Here is a 17,361-nt window from a genome sequence, read left to right on the forward strand (position 1 = left end):
TTTGCTCTTGATTCTTAAAAGGAATTTTTTTATTTTGTGATATTCTGATTATTCTCTAACTTCATCCATATCTTTGAACTAAGCTGACCCACTGACCTCTTAGTTTGGCTAGTAACCTTTGAAAAGAAAAGAACTCAGGTCTTACAGAGCTCTTTCAAAGTAAATGGTCTGAAATGACTTCACTTCCATTGTCTCTCACTCTCTCATCCACTTTTGATACTGTCTGACTTGCAACTTGTTGGCTTTATCTCCTATTTCTAGCATTTCATTTGCTTCTTGCATATGCTTACAGGTCTCAATATTAATGAATTTTGACCTTCAGTGCTTCCTAGAATGGACTGAATCATTTAGGACTCCTTTTCAAGTGACAGATAGCCAATCTGAATTTGTTTGAGCAAAATGGAGAAGTTATTGGTTACTGTTATGGATACAATGTCTGTGTCCCATCAAAAATTCATGTTGCAACTTAATCTCCAATGTAGTAGTATTAAGAAATTGGGCCTTTAAGAAGTGATTAGGTCATGAGGGCTCCTCCCTCGTGAATGAGATTAAGGCCTTTATAAAAGAGGCTCCACTCAACATTCAGCCCTTTTGCCCTTGCACCTCTTTCGGCATCTGAGACCCAGCGTTGTCTCTGGAGGATGCAGCAACAAAGCACCATCTTGGAAGCAGAGACTAGGCCCTCATCAGATATGCAACCTGCCAGAGACTTATCTTGGACTTCCCAGCCACCAGAACTACGAGAAAAAAATTTCTGTTGTTTATAAGCTACCCAGTTTATAGCATTTTGTTATAGCAACCAAACAGACTAAGACATATATAATATGCATATATTTGTAAATATTTATATACAAGTCGTATAGAGATTAACATAATGAAGGCTTAGTTCTCACACATTCAAAGTCTGATGAGGGCCAGACAGCCCTCTGAAATTTGGAAGAGGAAGAAAGGAATGGAGAATATGCAGGATGTTTTTAAAGGCCAGGCCTGAAAATGTCCATTGGCCTTAATTTAGTCATATGACCCCATCCAGCTGCAAGGAAGGCTGACAAATACAGTCTTCCTGTGTACCCAGATGGAGAAAATGGTGTGATAAGCATGTACCACTGTCTCTGACACAATTTTATTTCTTTTTCTTCCTAATATTTTGGCTAGCATACATAAGATAGATTTAAGTAATAGTGATGATAAAGAACAATTGTCTTATTTTTTATTTTTATTCTTGATAACAAAAATGTTTTCATTTAAAAAATGGTCAATTTTGGGTCAAGATATGTATATTTTATCATCCTGAGGAAGTTTTATATCTCTTTCTTTGTTAATGTTTATTTATTTAGTGAGTGATATAAGCTGAACGTTATCAAATACCTTTTCAGCAACTATGAAGATAATTATGTATTTCTTTTTAAAAATTTAATATTGTGAATTATATAGTAGACCTCTTACTATTGAATTATTTTTCTTACTTTTAGAATCAAGTCTAATATATAATGTTCTTGAAAAGTTCAATTATGTTTGCTGTCATTTATTTCAATTTTTACATCAATATTCATAAGCAAAATTGAGCTATAGTCTATTTTTAATTATTTTTGTCATGTTTTATAATTTATAAATTGAAGCTTTATGGAGCTTTTTCTCTTTTTCTAGTTTCCTGAGCTGTCAAAATTGCATAGGAGTGATTTGATTCTCCAAAGAGAGAAAGAATTCCACTAGGCTTGAGCCAGTTGCTATTATTGTAGGTTTATGCGTCAAGCACATAGCCACTGGGCTATCAATGTTCAATCATGGCAGTACCCATTATATCACTGATTATAGCTATAACATTTTTAAATGTTTAATGAGAATGTTTTTATTACTTCCATGCACTCTTTCTGGCTCTCAGTATGCTCTTTTATCATAGCAATCTGCTCTTATTTTTGCTGCTGTATATCTGAAATTATATCAAAACTAAAAAACAGATTTTTTGAAAACCGTTTCTCACATTTCCTCTGCCTCAGTGGGGACATTTCCTCTGCTTCAGTGAGCGATAGTTACTTTCCTTCTCTTTTGAAATGGTTGATTCTTCTCATGGATTCAGTCATTATTGCTTATCTTTATCAATGTAGGTCTAAACAGTACTCCCAGCTGATATAAATTCCTTCAGCACTCATGTAGGTATGAATACATAGCTCTCTGGGTGTTCATAGACCAGTGGGTGACAAGCATACCAGGGCATGTCTTGTCTTTGGTGTAAGTGGGCCCACACATAAGGTCTTCCCCTCAGGAAACAGGAGCACGACTACAGGGTTTGGTGGTTTCTCTCTGAATATAGCAGGTGAGTATGTGTGAATAACCTCTTCAGTATGTTACATAGGATTCATGTGGCATTCTGAGTCCCTCTGTGACCATGAGTCCTTTTGCAAGCTTTATTTTAGGTACACTGAGTAATATCAAGGTGGGGAATAGCTTTTGTTTCTTTTGTTTCATAGTTTCTCTCCCCCCATTTATTCTGGTAATAACTTCCTTTTTTCTTTGACAAAATCTTATCTAATCCTCCAATCATATTAGTGGTTCTGTTTGCCACAGAAACTTGTATCTATACATACATACATAGTCACAGTAGTGAGCATGTCACTAAGTGCATTGTAAGTTTTGGTTTAAAAAAATCTGTCATGAGAACTCATCAACATGGCACTCATTGACTGGTTTGAAAAGTGAACAATGATCCAAGCCAGGTCAATCAGAGTCCTTCTCTGGAAGTTTTTTGAAGGAGATCTAGGCTGGCAAATCTGTGAGGAGGTGAGCTTAGAGGATGCTAATTGCCAAGCTCTTGATCATGTGGATAAAAATTAGTAAGAGAAAAGGAGATGATGTGCTGGGAGAGACAGAGAGTTCTGAATACTTGGTTCGGGTAGCAAAATTTTCTGGAGTGTCCTGATTCTTACTTTCCCTCAGCTGTTCATATTCTTGCCATAATTCTATGAGCTACCTCAATAAATTTCCTTTTTGCCCATGTTAGTTCAAGTTGGAATTCTTTTATTTTAGCCAAGAATAGAGTGTGTATGGGAATACACAGACACAAAGATATATGTATCTCTCTTTCATCTATATTTTCTCATGGAATTCCAATTTTTCAGTCTTACCGCTTTCCAAGACTTAGACATTTTCCTTCTACATTCACTGAATTACCTCAATAGGGATAGCAAAAGGGGCAGAGTCAATTGTGATGTTAAGATCGCTACCTTAGGGATACACACACACACACACACACACATATCTGGGTCCATATTTTAATGTTAATTTTCTTTCCTCCTTTCTTTGTGACTCAGTTCATATTGTCTTCTTTCTCTTCCTAAAATATAAACATATTTTTCCTTAAACCTAAAATTAGGAGATAGTGAAGAAGCTCAGCTTTTATAGTAGGAATATGGTAAGATTTCGTTCTGAAACACTATGTAATCAGTCATTACTATCATGAAAATGTTATTTTGGAAAAAATGTTGAATGTCTAGTGACTTTAGCCATTAAGTTTTTGGTCTTGGACCGGTCTTAAGTACCATCTCAGAGCCTGGTATTATCTGGGTTGACATTCACATCCTGAGCTGAACTCGGGAGCAATTCTTGCACTTTGATGCAAGTCAGTTATTTACCAGATCTTTTCCATATACCCTTTGACTTCCATTTCAGACTTTCAAAAAGTATTCCATGATTTGGGAGGCTAGATATTCTCCTTTGCTTTTGCTGGCAAGGGAAATCTATACTATAAAGTGAACCACAACCTAAAGTATTGTCTTTGTTCCTGATCAAAACATTTTTTTTCAAAAACCTATGAGAGGCCAGGTGCCATGACCCATGCCTGTAATCTTAGCAATTTGGGTGGCCAAGGCGGGTGGATCACTTGAGGTCGGGAGATCAAGACCAGTCTGGCCACCATGATGAAAACCCATCTTTACTAAAAATACCCCAAAAATTAGCTGGATGTGGTAATGAATGACTGTAATCCCAGCTACTCAGGCAGCTGAGGCAGGAGACTTGCTTGAACCCAGGAGGTGCAGACTGTAATGAGCCAAGATGGCACCACTGCGCTCTAGCCTGAGCAAGAGTGAGACTCTGTCTCAAAAAAAGAAAAAAGTATAAGAAAACACAAGAAGGTTAATCTCTTTTGATAACAAATTGAGCAAATTTTATTGAAACAGAACTTTATTCATTGGATATCCTTATAATCGGTAATAACATCTTTTTTTTTGAAAGATAAAATACACACAGCTGATGAAGTTGCAGTGAAGTTTAACCAGCTTTTGGGATTAGCTTGACCACCTTTAAATGCACATCCCTTTCTTGGTCCCTTTCTGACAATATCTACACACTTCTGCTTTCCCTGTAAATACTGACCAAAAGAATCTTTCCATTGACTTGCAATTCTTAAAAAAAAAAAAAAAAAGCTGAAGTGTGCCCATACCAAATCTGTCTGAGACGATTGCTCTAACACACTGTAAAACTTATATTGGGAGGAAGAAGGCAGGCAGCCTGGGTTTCTCTGCCTTTCCCAATCCCTTATATCCTAACAATGGCCTCTATTCCTGCACCTCAGTGCTTGTACTCACCTCCAGATTTTACATGAGACTTTTTTCTTGTTCCTGTATTCTTTAGAACTACCACGTCAAGCCCCTTCCAATTAATTTCTGAACGCTGAAATTTCACCTGTATAAAAAAGCCTTTCCTAATTAACCTCATTTGGTTCTGATCTCCTACTTAGCAGTTTTTCAGAAATCTCCAACACGTTACACCTTTGGATGCATCACCTGGTCTTTCACTAACTTGTTCTCTGTGCATTTGTTATGACTCTCAGTTGGCTGCAAACTTCTTTGATGTATCTGCCAGCCCTTTGGTAGTAATAATACTAATACTAAAAAGCTAACATGCAGGTCTTATTACGCTCCAGACACAATGCTAAGTAATTTACTGGCAGAATATTTGAATACTGTCTGACACATAGTAAGCCATTAATACAGGTTTGTTATTATTACCATTTATAGCCCAATTAACTTGGTATTATTATTATTCCATTTCAGGACAAGAAAGCTGTGAGGCACAGAGAATTACATAAATTGCTCAGAGTCACAGAGCTCATTACATGGCAGAAATAAAACTTGGTGCCCATCTATTTGACACTAATACCCATCAATGTTCTTAATCATTACAAAAAAAAAATTGCTAAACACACACACACAAATCAATCAATCCTTTTTGCAATCATACCTCTCCAGTTTCAGAGCAGTGTAAATTGTACTCAAGGCAGGTTTTACTAAGGAATTCTTTCCCCTTTTAAAATGTAACTGTCTTAGAGATATAAGGAAAAAGTCACAAGTATTTGTATCTCCCTGGAGATTTTCAGTTTGAAATTTAGAGGCCACTGAAATATGTGTCCTTAGGGAAAACAATGAGTTTTTCAAAACTTCTAAGTTGCTAAGGAACTGTGTTTTGTGTTTTAACTATTAATATGCTACTTCAGTCAGTCACCAACATGTCATATTTGCTTTGGTAGAAAGAGCTAGGCCATGTCCAGGGCTGAGCAATAGTAAAAGTTCATGAGTATATTGCTAATATACATGATTGATAACACAGGTTCAACCCTGATCATGGTCTGCATCTTCTTACAGTTATTTTGAGTACATTTTCATTTGATGCTCACAATTGCTCTCTACTGTAACAGCTTTTCTCCTGGTCATGCTGTGAAATTGTACAGGGAGAAATGCCCACTTCTGCTATTGTCTCTCCTGAGTTCTAAAGAGCGCTTTCCCTTTCCTCCCATCTCCTTTTCTTTTTCTCTTCCTTCTGCCTCTCATTGGCCGCCCTGCCCTTTTCTTCCTTAGATGTCTGAGCTTTCTTGAAGGGAATCAAGGGTCATAGATCCAGGTCCTGAACCACTCTGAAAGCCTCCAGGGTATCTGGAGAGCAGTCAGGTGACAGACTCAACCCAGCCAGGACCAGTGCTATAACTTCCCACTTAGGCAGCGGCACACGCCCAGATCCCATCCCTGGAAGCTGCAAAACCGTGGGCTCCGCCACAACCAGGCATAACTGCCTCCCTCCAGGTTTCCACTCGGGTGAATGAATGGGTTTGAAGGCAACTCCAGATACAGGAGGCGCGTCGCGGAAAAACGTCATTTAGAAGAAAGTTCGTTTCCTACAGAGACTGCAGTTGGCAGCTGCAGCCCCAATCGGTTGCGAGAAAAGCTCCCCACCTGGGTAAGCGAGGCAGCTCCCTTGTGCGCTCGGCGGGGAGGACGCGGTGGCGGCAGGACTCGAACTCCGTCGTCGAGGGGCGCCCCGCGGGGTCCCGTCTAATGCCCGGACGGCGGGCCGCGTTGTAGTGGGAGGAAGCCGGTGCGCACAGCTGTCTTCGATCGGGCTCAGGCTTCCGCTCCCTGCCTGCTCCCTTTTCCAGCCTTCCGCCCCAGAAATGATCTCAAGCGTTGCCAGTTTGATTCCAGAGCCCCACTCGGGTGGGTTCTTTTGTTTCTTTGTTTTAATGACAGTTCCCAGCCCTTCGGCATGTCATGAGCAATTAATTCCCTGGCTCTCACGAAGGCAGCTGGGGTGAAATTTCTTCTGCATCATCCTTTTGGGGATAATTGTTTATGATGTGACGTCAGTCGGATTGATTTTTCTCTCTTGAATGAAGAGTGGGAGGGGAGAAAGAGACGGAGAGAGAGGGACGCACAGATGTGCACGGAGGCCACAGACACTGACATTTGGAATTCCTTCAGGGTAAAAGGGGATTGGAATGGGAGCTTAAAAGTGTACTGCTAGGATTTCAGGCTACACGGAATTATTAAGTTTTTCTTAAAAAAAAAAAAAAAAAGAAAGAAAGAAAAGGACCCCTCCTCCGCAGCGAGCCACTTAGGTGCTCCTTTCACGCCAGAGTCCCCTGTTAAGGTGGCAGCGCCTGATAATTAATCTCGGGCACCCAGCTGCCGCTGTAAGCTTAAGGAGACGACGAGGAGGGGCGGGGGAAGTGCGTCACCAGGTGGGGAAGGGGCTGTGTGTTCGGTAACAAGCGGGAGGCGATGGGGGTGGAGGGGAATGGGGACGGGAAATAGGTTCTGTGTGCTCTCCGGGGGTATTGTGTCAGGAGATGCAGGCTGGCTACCATGTGACGTGGTCCAAAGCTGAAGGGATTGGCCGAGGCAGCGCAGGCGGTGCAGCTCGGCCGGCTTGCCGTTCCTCTCCCTTTCTCTCAGCATCTTCCTGGTAGCCTGCCTGTAGGTGAAGCAGCACCAGCAGCATCCATGGCCTGTCTTTTGGGTTAACATTTATCTCCTTTGGCTTCGGCAGCAGAGGGAACAGACCTCAGCAGCGGCGTGGTGAGGACTTAGCTGGGACCTGGAATCGTATCCTCCTGTGTTTTTTCAGACTCCTTGGAAATTAAGGAATGCAATTCTGCCACCATGATGGAAGGTAGGATGCTTTCTGCTGTGGTTAACGGGCTTCAGGCAAGGTTTGAGCAGAACAGCATTAAAGAATGTGTGCAGCCAGTGTATCTGGCGGTTCTAGAACCTGGTTGCCAACGTTTTGCAAGCAGAAATGCTGCAGTTTGCTTGCAGTGGATCTGGGCTCAGACTAATGGAATCAAACCACAGTGCTGCTGCCTAGCTCAGAACCTACAGAGCTCCCAGATCCTTTGAGAGAGAAAAGCTTAAAGTGTTTGCAGGGAACTGAGATAGAGCTAGGAAAGAGCTTGCAGAGCAAATAAGTTGGGCGAGAAGATAAGGTTTTCTGTTCTGGGTTCCTGGGACTACACTGATTAAACATTTACAATGGAAACTTGTTTTCTAAAATTGACATTAGACAGGAGAGGTCATTAACAGAGTTATCCATACTGTCATTTCAGTACACTGTTTAAAAATTCTCATAAGGTATTTTTATCTCTGCAGTTTACATCAAATTATTGGGATGGGGAGGGCAGCAAATTTGGTCCATAAACTGTAGTTGTATGAGAATGTCATTGCAACAGAATGAACAACATAAGGAAAATATCCGGGCCTCTTGGCTCCTGATTCAGGGTCTTATCAGGTTAAAAAAGAATTTTGTGCTCCCTAAATGCTTTCCCTGTCCAATGGTTTTTAGCCAAGCATCAAATGATTACTTGCTGATTATCTTTGTGCATTCAATGTTGAGTGTAAGGAGGAACTTTCCCTGGGGAGATGCTATTTAAACTATATTTTATTCTACGAAATTACCCTTCCCAGCCTGAAATTGTGACAGCCAAGATTGTCTTAAAACAGCAGCAAGCTGATCAGGAAAGAAGCAAGAAGCTCTATGCAGGCTTTGATTTTCTGTTTTCACACTCCAGGATGGTGCAAAACTCCTGGCCTTTCCTAAGATGACAGGCAGAAATTTGTCCCTAGCCTGAATTTCACAATGCAGAATTGAGTGCATAATGGGTCTCAAATCAGCCATGAAAATGGCAGAGAGGCCACCTCTTAAGCCAAGGTCTGTCCTACAGATGTTAACTATTCCTTAGGAATTTACCAAAATGGAATAAGAGGAGGATGGTTTCATAAAAACAGCAGTATAGCCTGTACTTATTTGGCAGAAATGAATTCATTCTTTTTCCTCTCCCTGTCATCATGTCAAACATTGTTAATGTGATTTGAGGGAGTGAAGAATTCTAGAGTCGAAACCCACAGATTTTAGAATATAGTCTTAAAAGAGAGGTTGGGTGTGATTTTCTTATGGAGCTGGGTCTTGTTTGCAAAAGGCTCTCAAGCTAGTTCTTTAAATCCAGGCCTAAATAAATTGAGATTGCTAACACTCTCAGATTCAATCATTTTCATAAATTCAAAATCGATTGTCTTTGAATAACAAGGCAAGAGAAACAGAAAGATTATTATTTATGCACTTTTCAATTAAAAGCTCACGTGGATTATCTTTTTCAGAAAAAATCTTGCCTATAGAGGTACTGTATTTATTCAGCTAAATTTCATATAGCATTTCTTAAAAATGAATCTGCACACATTCTGATTAGATTTCAGTCTTACATAGAGAATTAGATGCTCTTTCTTTTTGCTTCTTTCGTTGCTAACTATGGCACTAAAGTATCTTCTTTGAAGGTTGTAACATTTTCTGATGCTCATTTATGATTATCCTGGTAATATGGTCTATTGTGCCATCCAAGAATGTCAGTTCAAAGCCCTGTGATAATCTTATCCAGGCTGCCTAAACCAAAATGAGAACCACAACAAAGACTTATGTTGGAGCTGAATTAGCACTATTTCTCTGGGTTTGCCAAATTTATCTAATGGAGGATGTTGTCTTAGCACTGGTATGAATTAGAGGTGACACTATGGATACAGTTGTCTTTCACCAGATCTTTGCAAGAGAAATTGGACAGGTGTTCCCACTGGCTTAAATAGCTAAATGAAATTAACATTTATTTCTATCCGTAGTTCCTGCTTAAATGTTTTTAAGCCTTATTATCTTAATAGTTCAGTGACCTTAGAAAGGCAAATAGTAGCTTAACCAAAAATCAATTTGCTATAAACGGCCTTCCAACTTAGTTGCCAGTCTTTTTGGCAATATACATTCATGTTTCTGGTATTGCATGGCAGAATTTCACCTCTGAATTGCTCTTATTCTGAAGGCGTGGTATAGCATTATTATTTCCACTTAACTCATCTCTAGAGATAGCTAGGCTCTGTACATCCACCACAATAACCTTGGAAAGAGAAGGAACCCCATGAAAGGCATCCCAAAATTGTCATGGCAGCTCTTTGTTGAAATATCAGTGGACTCTGAGAATGTGCCACCAAATATCTAGTTAAAATCATGTTTCTTCTCAACCACCGTGTCTCACACACACACATAGAGTCATCCACAAGAACATATTTCTGGAGAGGGAGAAAACATATAGTTGCACTCGTGTGTACATACATTTCTATACTGCTAATGTGTTTTAGTCTGCTACTCAGAAAAAGCATGACCATGGCAGCTTTTCAAAGGCCCTTCTTGACTTTGTGTAAAGCAAGAGAAAACAAACATTCAGCAGAATGGGTCATAGTAAACTATGTTTTGTTTGTGTGGAACAGGATATAGGCGCCATTCATTCAATGCCCATTGGAAATCCATCTTTGTCATAGATGAGGAATGTTACTACCTCATCAGTGATCCTAACATCATGGAAGTCAATGAAATAATTCCCCAGGGACCACAAGCCTGTGATCAGTAGTTTGTGGCTTCATGGTTCATTTAACGTATTTTAATTAAAAAATATATTTTTAAGGGACTTGATTTGCTGCTTCCTGTATGCTTTATCTTTTGGCAGTGGTTGGCATTGAGTTATTTCTTTTCTAAAGAAAGCCACATGATGTGGCGCTTTCTGTAATATGAATATGAAGGGAAAGATGATGAGCAAAGGGAATTATTAACTATGGAGTGTACATATTGGCTAAGCTTACAATGCAGTCTATGTAGTTAGGGCAACTATTCAAGGACTAATGTTTTACATATATTATTATTAAAGTTTGAAAATAGCATTCTTTAGCTATCCTTTCTAAGATAAGTGGAACTAAGTCAGAGTTTCTTGGGCTATCTGCCTATTTGTGAGGCTGTCTAAAAAGTACTTTCCTTGTTCATGTAGACCCAACTGAAAGTGCTTTGTGTTTTTAGTTCCATATTCAGGCTCTTAGGAGCTATACTAGAAAGATAAGTTTCTGGGTACCAATGGTTTCATTTTATTCAACAATTTAAAAAATCAACAAGCATATATTTTTAAGGGCTTACTGGGCTTAATTACAATATTCAGGGTAATTTAATATATTTCATTGTATTTACTACTCATAATAACCTGAAAATAAGTATATTGTATATACAGTGCTTTTTTCAGTCCTTTTCTAAATTTCAAAAGTAAAAATAATGCATTGAGGCAAAAAAGTGATGGAGTGGAATTTGAACCTACATTCATTTAACAACAAATCTCATGTTTTTGAACATCTAGGAACCTCTTATTTTTACTTTACATCAGGTTGGGCATGTTAACCTAATTGAAAAATAGGCCATAGTGCTTTGGGTTGCATATTCCATGTCTCTCTGGTTTAAATATGCATATTCACAGAACTATACCCTTTAATTTCTTATTAATGCATTTTATGTCCAAAATCACTATTTTAAAAATTTTGCATAATTAAAGAGTAACTAAACTTCTGTTGTTGCAATAAACCTTAAACAGTAAGAGTTTCTTCTTTTCCTATCTAGATATGGAGTTTTATTAAAATAACATTTGGAAAATTCTTTGGTTTGGTTAGAAAAGAGCAAGACTTCTTGAAGCTGGAGCTGTTCGTTTTATAGTTAGCTAAGAAGTTTTAAAGGGAATGCTTCTAATTTTTCTACTGATTCTCTTCTTTAAATGATGAAAATACTTTAGAAAGTCTAAACATGCAGATATAAGATTCTAATACATGTTCCACTACTTATGTAATTTCTCATCTTCTCCAGTGTTCTGTGTCATAAAAAACCTCTTTAGATGTATATATTCCCATCCAAATTTCAGGGGTCAACATTAAACTTCTAAAAGGAATATGTAGTCTTTAAAAAAATTAACTTAGGTAAACCATACTATACGACTCCAGATCATTCTGTCTGTTGGATATAGCACACACACTATCCCTGTTTCAAATAAACAAGGTACAGGAAGTTATCAATTCACACTTTTTATGTCCTTGAAAGTTTTTTTATGAGTTGGTTACTTGGAACATGTTTTCCCATAAAAATAATGATACAAATGGTAGTTAGAGTCTTGCACAAGTCCGTCAAAGGCTATTAACCCAATATCTAGCTAAAATACAAATATTTGCTATAAAATGTGTAAAGACCAGTATGGTTCCCATATTAATCAGACAGAAGAAAATTTGGCATTAATGTGTTTTTAATTTTGAATGTTACTGTTTGAGGGAAAGAAGGTATAATTGAAGGACAAGGAAAAGCTGGAGAGAAAATTTCAAGGTATTTTTAGAATACCTTCAAATACTTTAGGTATTTTGGGAAGTTATAGATATGACACTGGATTTTTCAGTTATGTTCAATTTTACTTCCATACTGTGGCTTTCCTTTTCTCAATTCAATTTTATCATATGAACTGCTTTTAAATCATGAGTAAGGTCATAATGTAAACTCACATATGGAACTAAAAGTGGGAGAGAGAATTTACTGAGATAACGATAAAGGAGTCAGAAGAGAGAAAAATGATAAGGGATTATAATGAATTTGAGCTCATGTGTCTGAGTAAGATCCTTTTGGAGAAATTAACTGAGTAAGAAAGAGGTCATAGGTAAAAGGGAATTGGGGAACATAGTAAAAACAGGGAAAAGTAGGGTGTGAGGCAGAGGTATAGGGTCGAACATGTTTGTGTCCTGACTACCACATGTAGGTACTGGCAACAATGAGAAGCTTTCCATGGGAGAGAGATTGAGGAAGCGTGATTATACTTGGGGATGGATAGGCCTCTATTCTTTGAACCTGTAGGTCAGTTAACTACATCTGCAGGATATTAGAAAGATCTGATATTAGAAAGATATTAGGCATCTAGAATTAAATACTTCACATCACATGCCTTCCTTGTTTAAAAACCTTCTATATCTTTCCATTTCTCTTAAAATCCATACCCTACAAGACTCTGCATGCTCTGGCCTGCTGTGCCTTTTCAAGCTCATCAAATACTTCACTCACACTGAAATCCACACTGCCTGCCTCCTGGTGTTTAGAATAAACACTTTCGTGCCTCAGGGCTTTTTCTTTGCCTAAAACACTTCTTTGGCAGGTCATGGAGTTACCAATTCTCTTGTGGTCCCAGCAAAACTGCCACCTCCTCAGTTGGCCTTCTCTATCATCCTTGTCATCTCAAACATACATCCTGGGCCATTGAGTCCATCTTAGCCTCCATGTCTCTCCAAAGAGCTGTGTTTATGGCTTGTGGTTGCTTTCAGCACATGGGCTGAATCTCTCCTTTAAAGGTAAGCTCCATGAGGGCAGAAATCTGGTCTACCATATTCACCTCTGTATCCTTAGGTCTTGGCACACTATAAATGCTTAGCATGTTTATCAAGTGAATAAGTGAACAAAACTAGATATAAATGACTCAGATAACTGCATACTATTCATCGTTAGGTACTATTTGGGGCATTAGGGTGTACAAAAGAAAAAAATGCTCAAATGTGTATTCTCACTGGAGAAATAAAATCAATAAACATGAAACAATTTGGAAATAAGACAATATTCTGCCATGATAAATTGTGAGAAATAGATAATATATATGAGATGCAAAAGAAAAGAATATGTACTGGAGCTTGAATTGTTTTGCTGATTAGCTCCTAGGAAATAATTTCATAATGGAAAGAGACACATTGTAGCAGAACAATTCAAAGAATTCCCAGAGTCAGTTTTGTCAGTATTCTGTAGGCTTTTTTTTCTTTTCTCTCTTCCTTTGTCTTTCTCAGATTTCTGCCTTTTCTTTCTCTACTTTTCTCATTCTTTCATCCCACCTTTCCCTTCCTGGGATCTCATTCCTTTTCTCTGGTTTATGACCAAGCCTAAAAATGGTGGCTTGTAAAACTAGCAGGTTTGACTTGGAATCTGGGAAAGTATTTTAAAATAAATGAATGAATGTAAATCAGTGTATGTTGTTCTATGTATTTGTGTGTACAGTGGCAATATCATAGTATGTGAGATTTTTTTTAGATGTGAATTACTCCTGACTAAAGAATTTATTAATCTTAGGAGTTCAATGTGTTAGATGATTCTATGCCCTTGGGCTTTTTGGTAGAAAGAACATGAACCCGACTTGAGTTTGAGTCTAAGTGTTGTGACTGTTTGGCTGTATGCCGTAGTTACTTTATATTCCTGGGCTCTGTTTCCTTGCAAACAAAATGAGATAATTGATCTGTCATACCTCTAGAACTTCCAGCTCTAACAGTCTCTGGCAGAGGCTGAATGATTGGGATTCCTCACATCTACTCCCTCCAAGGTTTGAATTCTAATGATTGACTCCTTTCCCTCCCACCTCAAAATATATTCATCCCTGACACACAAATAAGTCAAATGCATTACTATCTGACTTTCATTAGTGTAATTTTTCTCTATTGTCATTTTGCGTCCACAATTTAGTTTTGCCTCTTTGCTGTACTGGAAGACAAAAAGTGCAATTATGGCAACCCTCTTCTACAACTCCTAGTCTAGAACTGTTTATTTATTCATCAAATATTCTGTATCAAATGCACACCAGGCATTGTTCTAGGTGCTGTAAGCTCAGTAGTGAACAAAACAGATTAAAATGTCTGCCCATGTGGGCATCCTTTTGCAAAAGTTGGTCAGTATGAGCCTATGTGATCCATGGATCAAGTGACTGGTGGGCATTCAGAAGTCTAGCATTCAGATACCGGTTCTGTGAGTGTCTTATGACAGTGCTGCTTGGGCTCGTTCTTCTCACACATTTAACAAATGAATGAATAGCATGTCCTTGCCTTAGCTTACTGTTCCAAGCCCAAAGTTATAGCTGAAAGCTCAGCAACAGCTCTAGGCTTGAACATTTTCACGGAAAAGATATAAATACTATGAAAGGGTCATTTCAGGATCAAAATTACATATCCACTCACACGTTTTTTGGTGTATGCCAAAAACTTTTGTTTTTATTTTTGGTTCATATCCACTTCTGTTATGTGTCAGGACTAGTGTTTTAGGATTTTTGAAAGTCTATGCAGAGTTACCTATGTTTCTTATCTTAACAAACAATATAAAGAGGAAAATATTGTGCTGACTTAGGGCATTGTCAAAGATTATATGACATTTCACATGCTTAAAAGTTTTAAAAATGCTTTATTCATCTAACAAATATATCTGGAGTGTTTCTGATATCTCAGTTGCTGTACTAAGCACAATGAAAATGGCAGCAAAACGCACGGCAACAATGGCCCCCGTATTCAGAAGCACAGAGTCTAGTATATGACACCACATTCACATGTACATATTTTATTCCTGCAATGTCTCTGTGTGGTGAAAAGAATAAGTACAGTAATCCTCCCTTATCTACAGAGGATATGTTCCAAGGCCCCCAGTGGATGCCTGAAACTATAGATATTACTAAACCCCATATACACGTTGCTTTTTCCTATGCATATATATGAGATACAGTTGATTTATACATATAATTATATGTGTACCTTCATAGGTATCAATCAATAGGCATCAATTTTACCTATGATAGGTAAAATTAACTTTGTCATAGGCAAAATTAACTTTACCTATGATAAAGTTAATTTATAAATTAGGCACAGTAAGAGACTGGCAATAATAACTAATAAAATTTAGAACAGTTATAACAATCTGCTATCATAAAAGTTACATGAATGTGGTGTCTCTTCCAAAATATTTTATTATACAGTAGGCACTGCTCTTGTGATGATGTGAGATGTTACAGTGCCTACATGACGAGATGAAGTGGAGTGAATGACATATGCATTGTGACGTAGTGTTCAGCTGCCATTGACCTTGAACACAAGCACTGCGATATCCAACAGTCTGGTGACGGAGACGATTACTAAGTGACTAAGAGCAGGTAGTGTAGACAGCGTGGGTACCCTGGACAAAGGAATGATTCACGTCCCACACAGTATGGAGTAGGATGGCACTAGATTTCATTACACTACTCACAATGGCATGCAATTTAAAACTTATGAATTGGTTATTTCTGTAATTTTTTATTTAATATTTTCAGACTAAGATGGACTGTGGGTAACCGAACCCACAGAAAAGGAAACCTTGGATAAGGAGGGACTTTTGTATTACTATCCTTATTTTAAACAGAAGGAAACCGGGGCCCACCAAGGTTAAGTGACGCTCAAGGTGACCACCTTACTAGTGGCAGAAACAGCACTTATCAGCCCGGACTGACTCCTAGTTAAATGCTGTTTATTTGTTTAATGGCATAACTGGGAAAAATGCTCATATCTGAAGTGTTCAGCCTAGCTCTCTGACTGGCAAGTAAACAGCAGATTGTTTAAATCTGACATGATGTTTCAAAAGCCTTCTTCAGAACTAAGCAAGTTAATTTTATTATCAGGTCATGATCTTTTAGAACAGTCATCACCTTGAAGAAGGCCACCTCACACAGAAGTGTTTTATCCCAGTGGGCTCTTTTCAGTAGCACTCCCTATTTTTCTACGGCTTTCTGAGGAAGAGGGTCATGATATGATGTCACTAGTCCAGCGGACTCTAAACTTTCACAGCTTACATGCTACCACACATTTTATCAAAAAGCCTGGTTCCCACCATGAACAAAAGCCCTTTTTTCCCTGAGAAGGACAGCTCGGTGTTCACTGATATTTTATGAAAGCTGTGGCTATTCTCATGAAAACACAATAATGTGTGCCATCATTTGAAGATTAACCAAATGGTTTCAACCTTATTTTATAGTTGCGGAAACCAAGGCCGAATGAAAAGACTTACCTAAGGATTTTTATTCTCTCTGTAAGAGGACAAGTCAAAGTTTATTTTAGTAATGATTCCAAAACTGTGAATAGACAAAGACTTGGAACCCATGGTGTCTTTCACGTTCAAAGGTGCTGAGGCTGGCTGGGTGACTGCCAAAAGACACAAATGAATGTGTCCCCAGGGTCATCGTTCTACTGAGTACACATACAATGTGACCATTTACAGCTCTCTCCCCTGATTTTCTCAGTGAGTCAGTACAGTGTTGGGGGAAGGACCAGGACTTGAAGAGGGACTATACCACCTCTGCGACTGTGTGACCTTGAGTGAGTTCTGGAACCGTTGGCCTCAGCTTCCCCATTTGTAAAGAGGGGATATTGCTGGCTACCTTCCTCATAGAGTCATTATGAAGATCAAGTGAAATAATAAATATACATCTGAGAGAGTGTGGTGCAGATGCCAGTTTTTTCTCAGATAGTTTTCTCTCAACCTATAGGAAGTTTAATTTATAAATTAGGCACGGTAAGAATAATAATAAAATAGAATGGTTTCCATCGTTTTATTGGGTGTTACTTGTGGATTTCTTAGCCTTTGGAGGCTAGACATTACTGCTCACTGTTTTGCTTTTTATGTAGATGACTGCTGTACCTCTCCTGAAGACAGGCCTTACAGATTTCTCTCTCCTCTTCACCATGCTATTAAGTTACAAGCATACTCTATCATCCTTTATTCTCAATGTCTATGTACGATGCCACCCCTTTCTTGTACATGTATAGCATCACTAATCAATCACAGCCATCTTTCTCCCTGGCTTTAGAATCTATCTCAACATCGTATTCCAGGAAACTTTTGTGAATTGATTGGAATTGGCACAGGAGATAATATTACCTTGTGTTCCTTACC

General features: G+C 38.5%; 1 protein-coding gene across 23 annotated transcripts in view; it reads left to right on the plus strand.

Moving 5' to 3' along the window:
• Nucleotides 1-6,105: 6,105 nt before the first annotated feature.
• The window catches only part of SGIP1 (SH3GL interacting endocytic adaptor 1), a 220,181-nt gene continuing 208,925 nt past the window's right edge, over nt 6,106-17,361 (plus strand). For 8 of the 23 annotated variants that reach the window (XM_064372456.1, XM_064372460.1, XM_064372459.1 and 5 more), the window contains exon 1: nt 7,085-7,440. In XM_064372456.1, the coding sequence (XP_064228526.1) occupies nt 7,431-7,440 (10 nt within the window). In that variant the 5' untranslated portion in view covers nt 7,085-7,430. Of the gene's footprint in view, nt 6,229-7,084; nt 7,441-17,361 lie in introns of those variants that run through there. The other 15 variants (XM_064372462.1, XM_064372463.1, XM_064372464.1 and 12 more) reach the window with 4 other exon arrangements.

Source organism: Aotus nancymaae, unplaced genomic scaffold (genome assembly GCF_030222135.1).
Source record: "Aotus nancymaae isolate 86718 unplaced genomic scaffold, 86718_ANA_hifiasm-v0.15.2.pri h1tg000007l, whole genome shotgun sequence".
NCBI lineage: Eukaryota > Metazoa > Chordata > Mammalia > Primates > Aotidae > Aotus > Aotus nancymaae.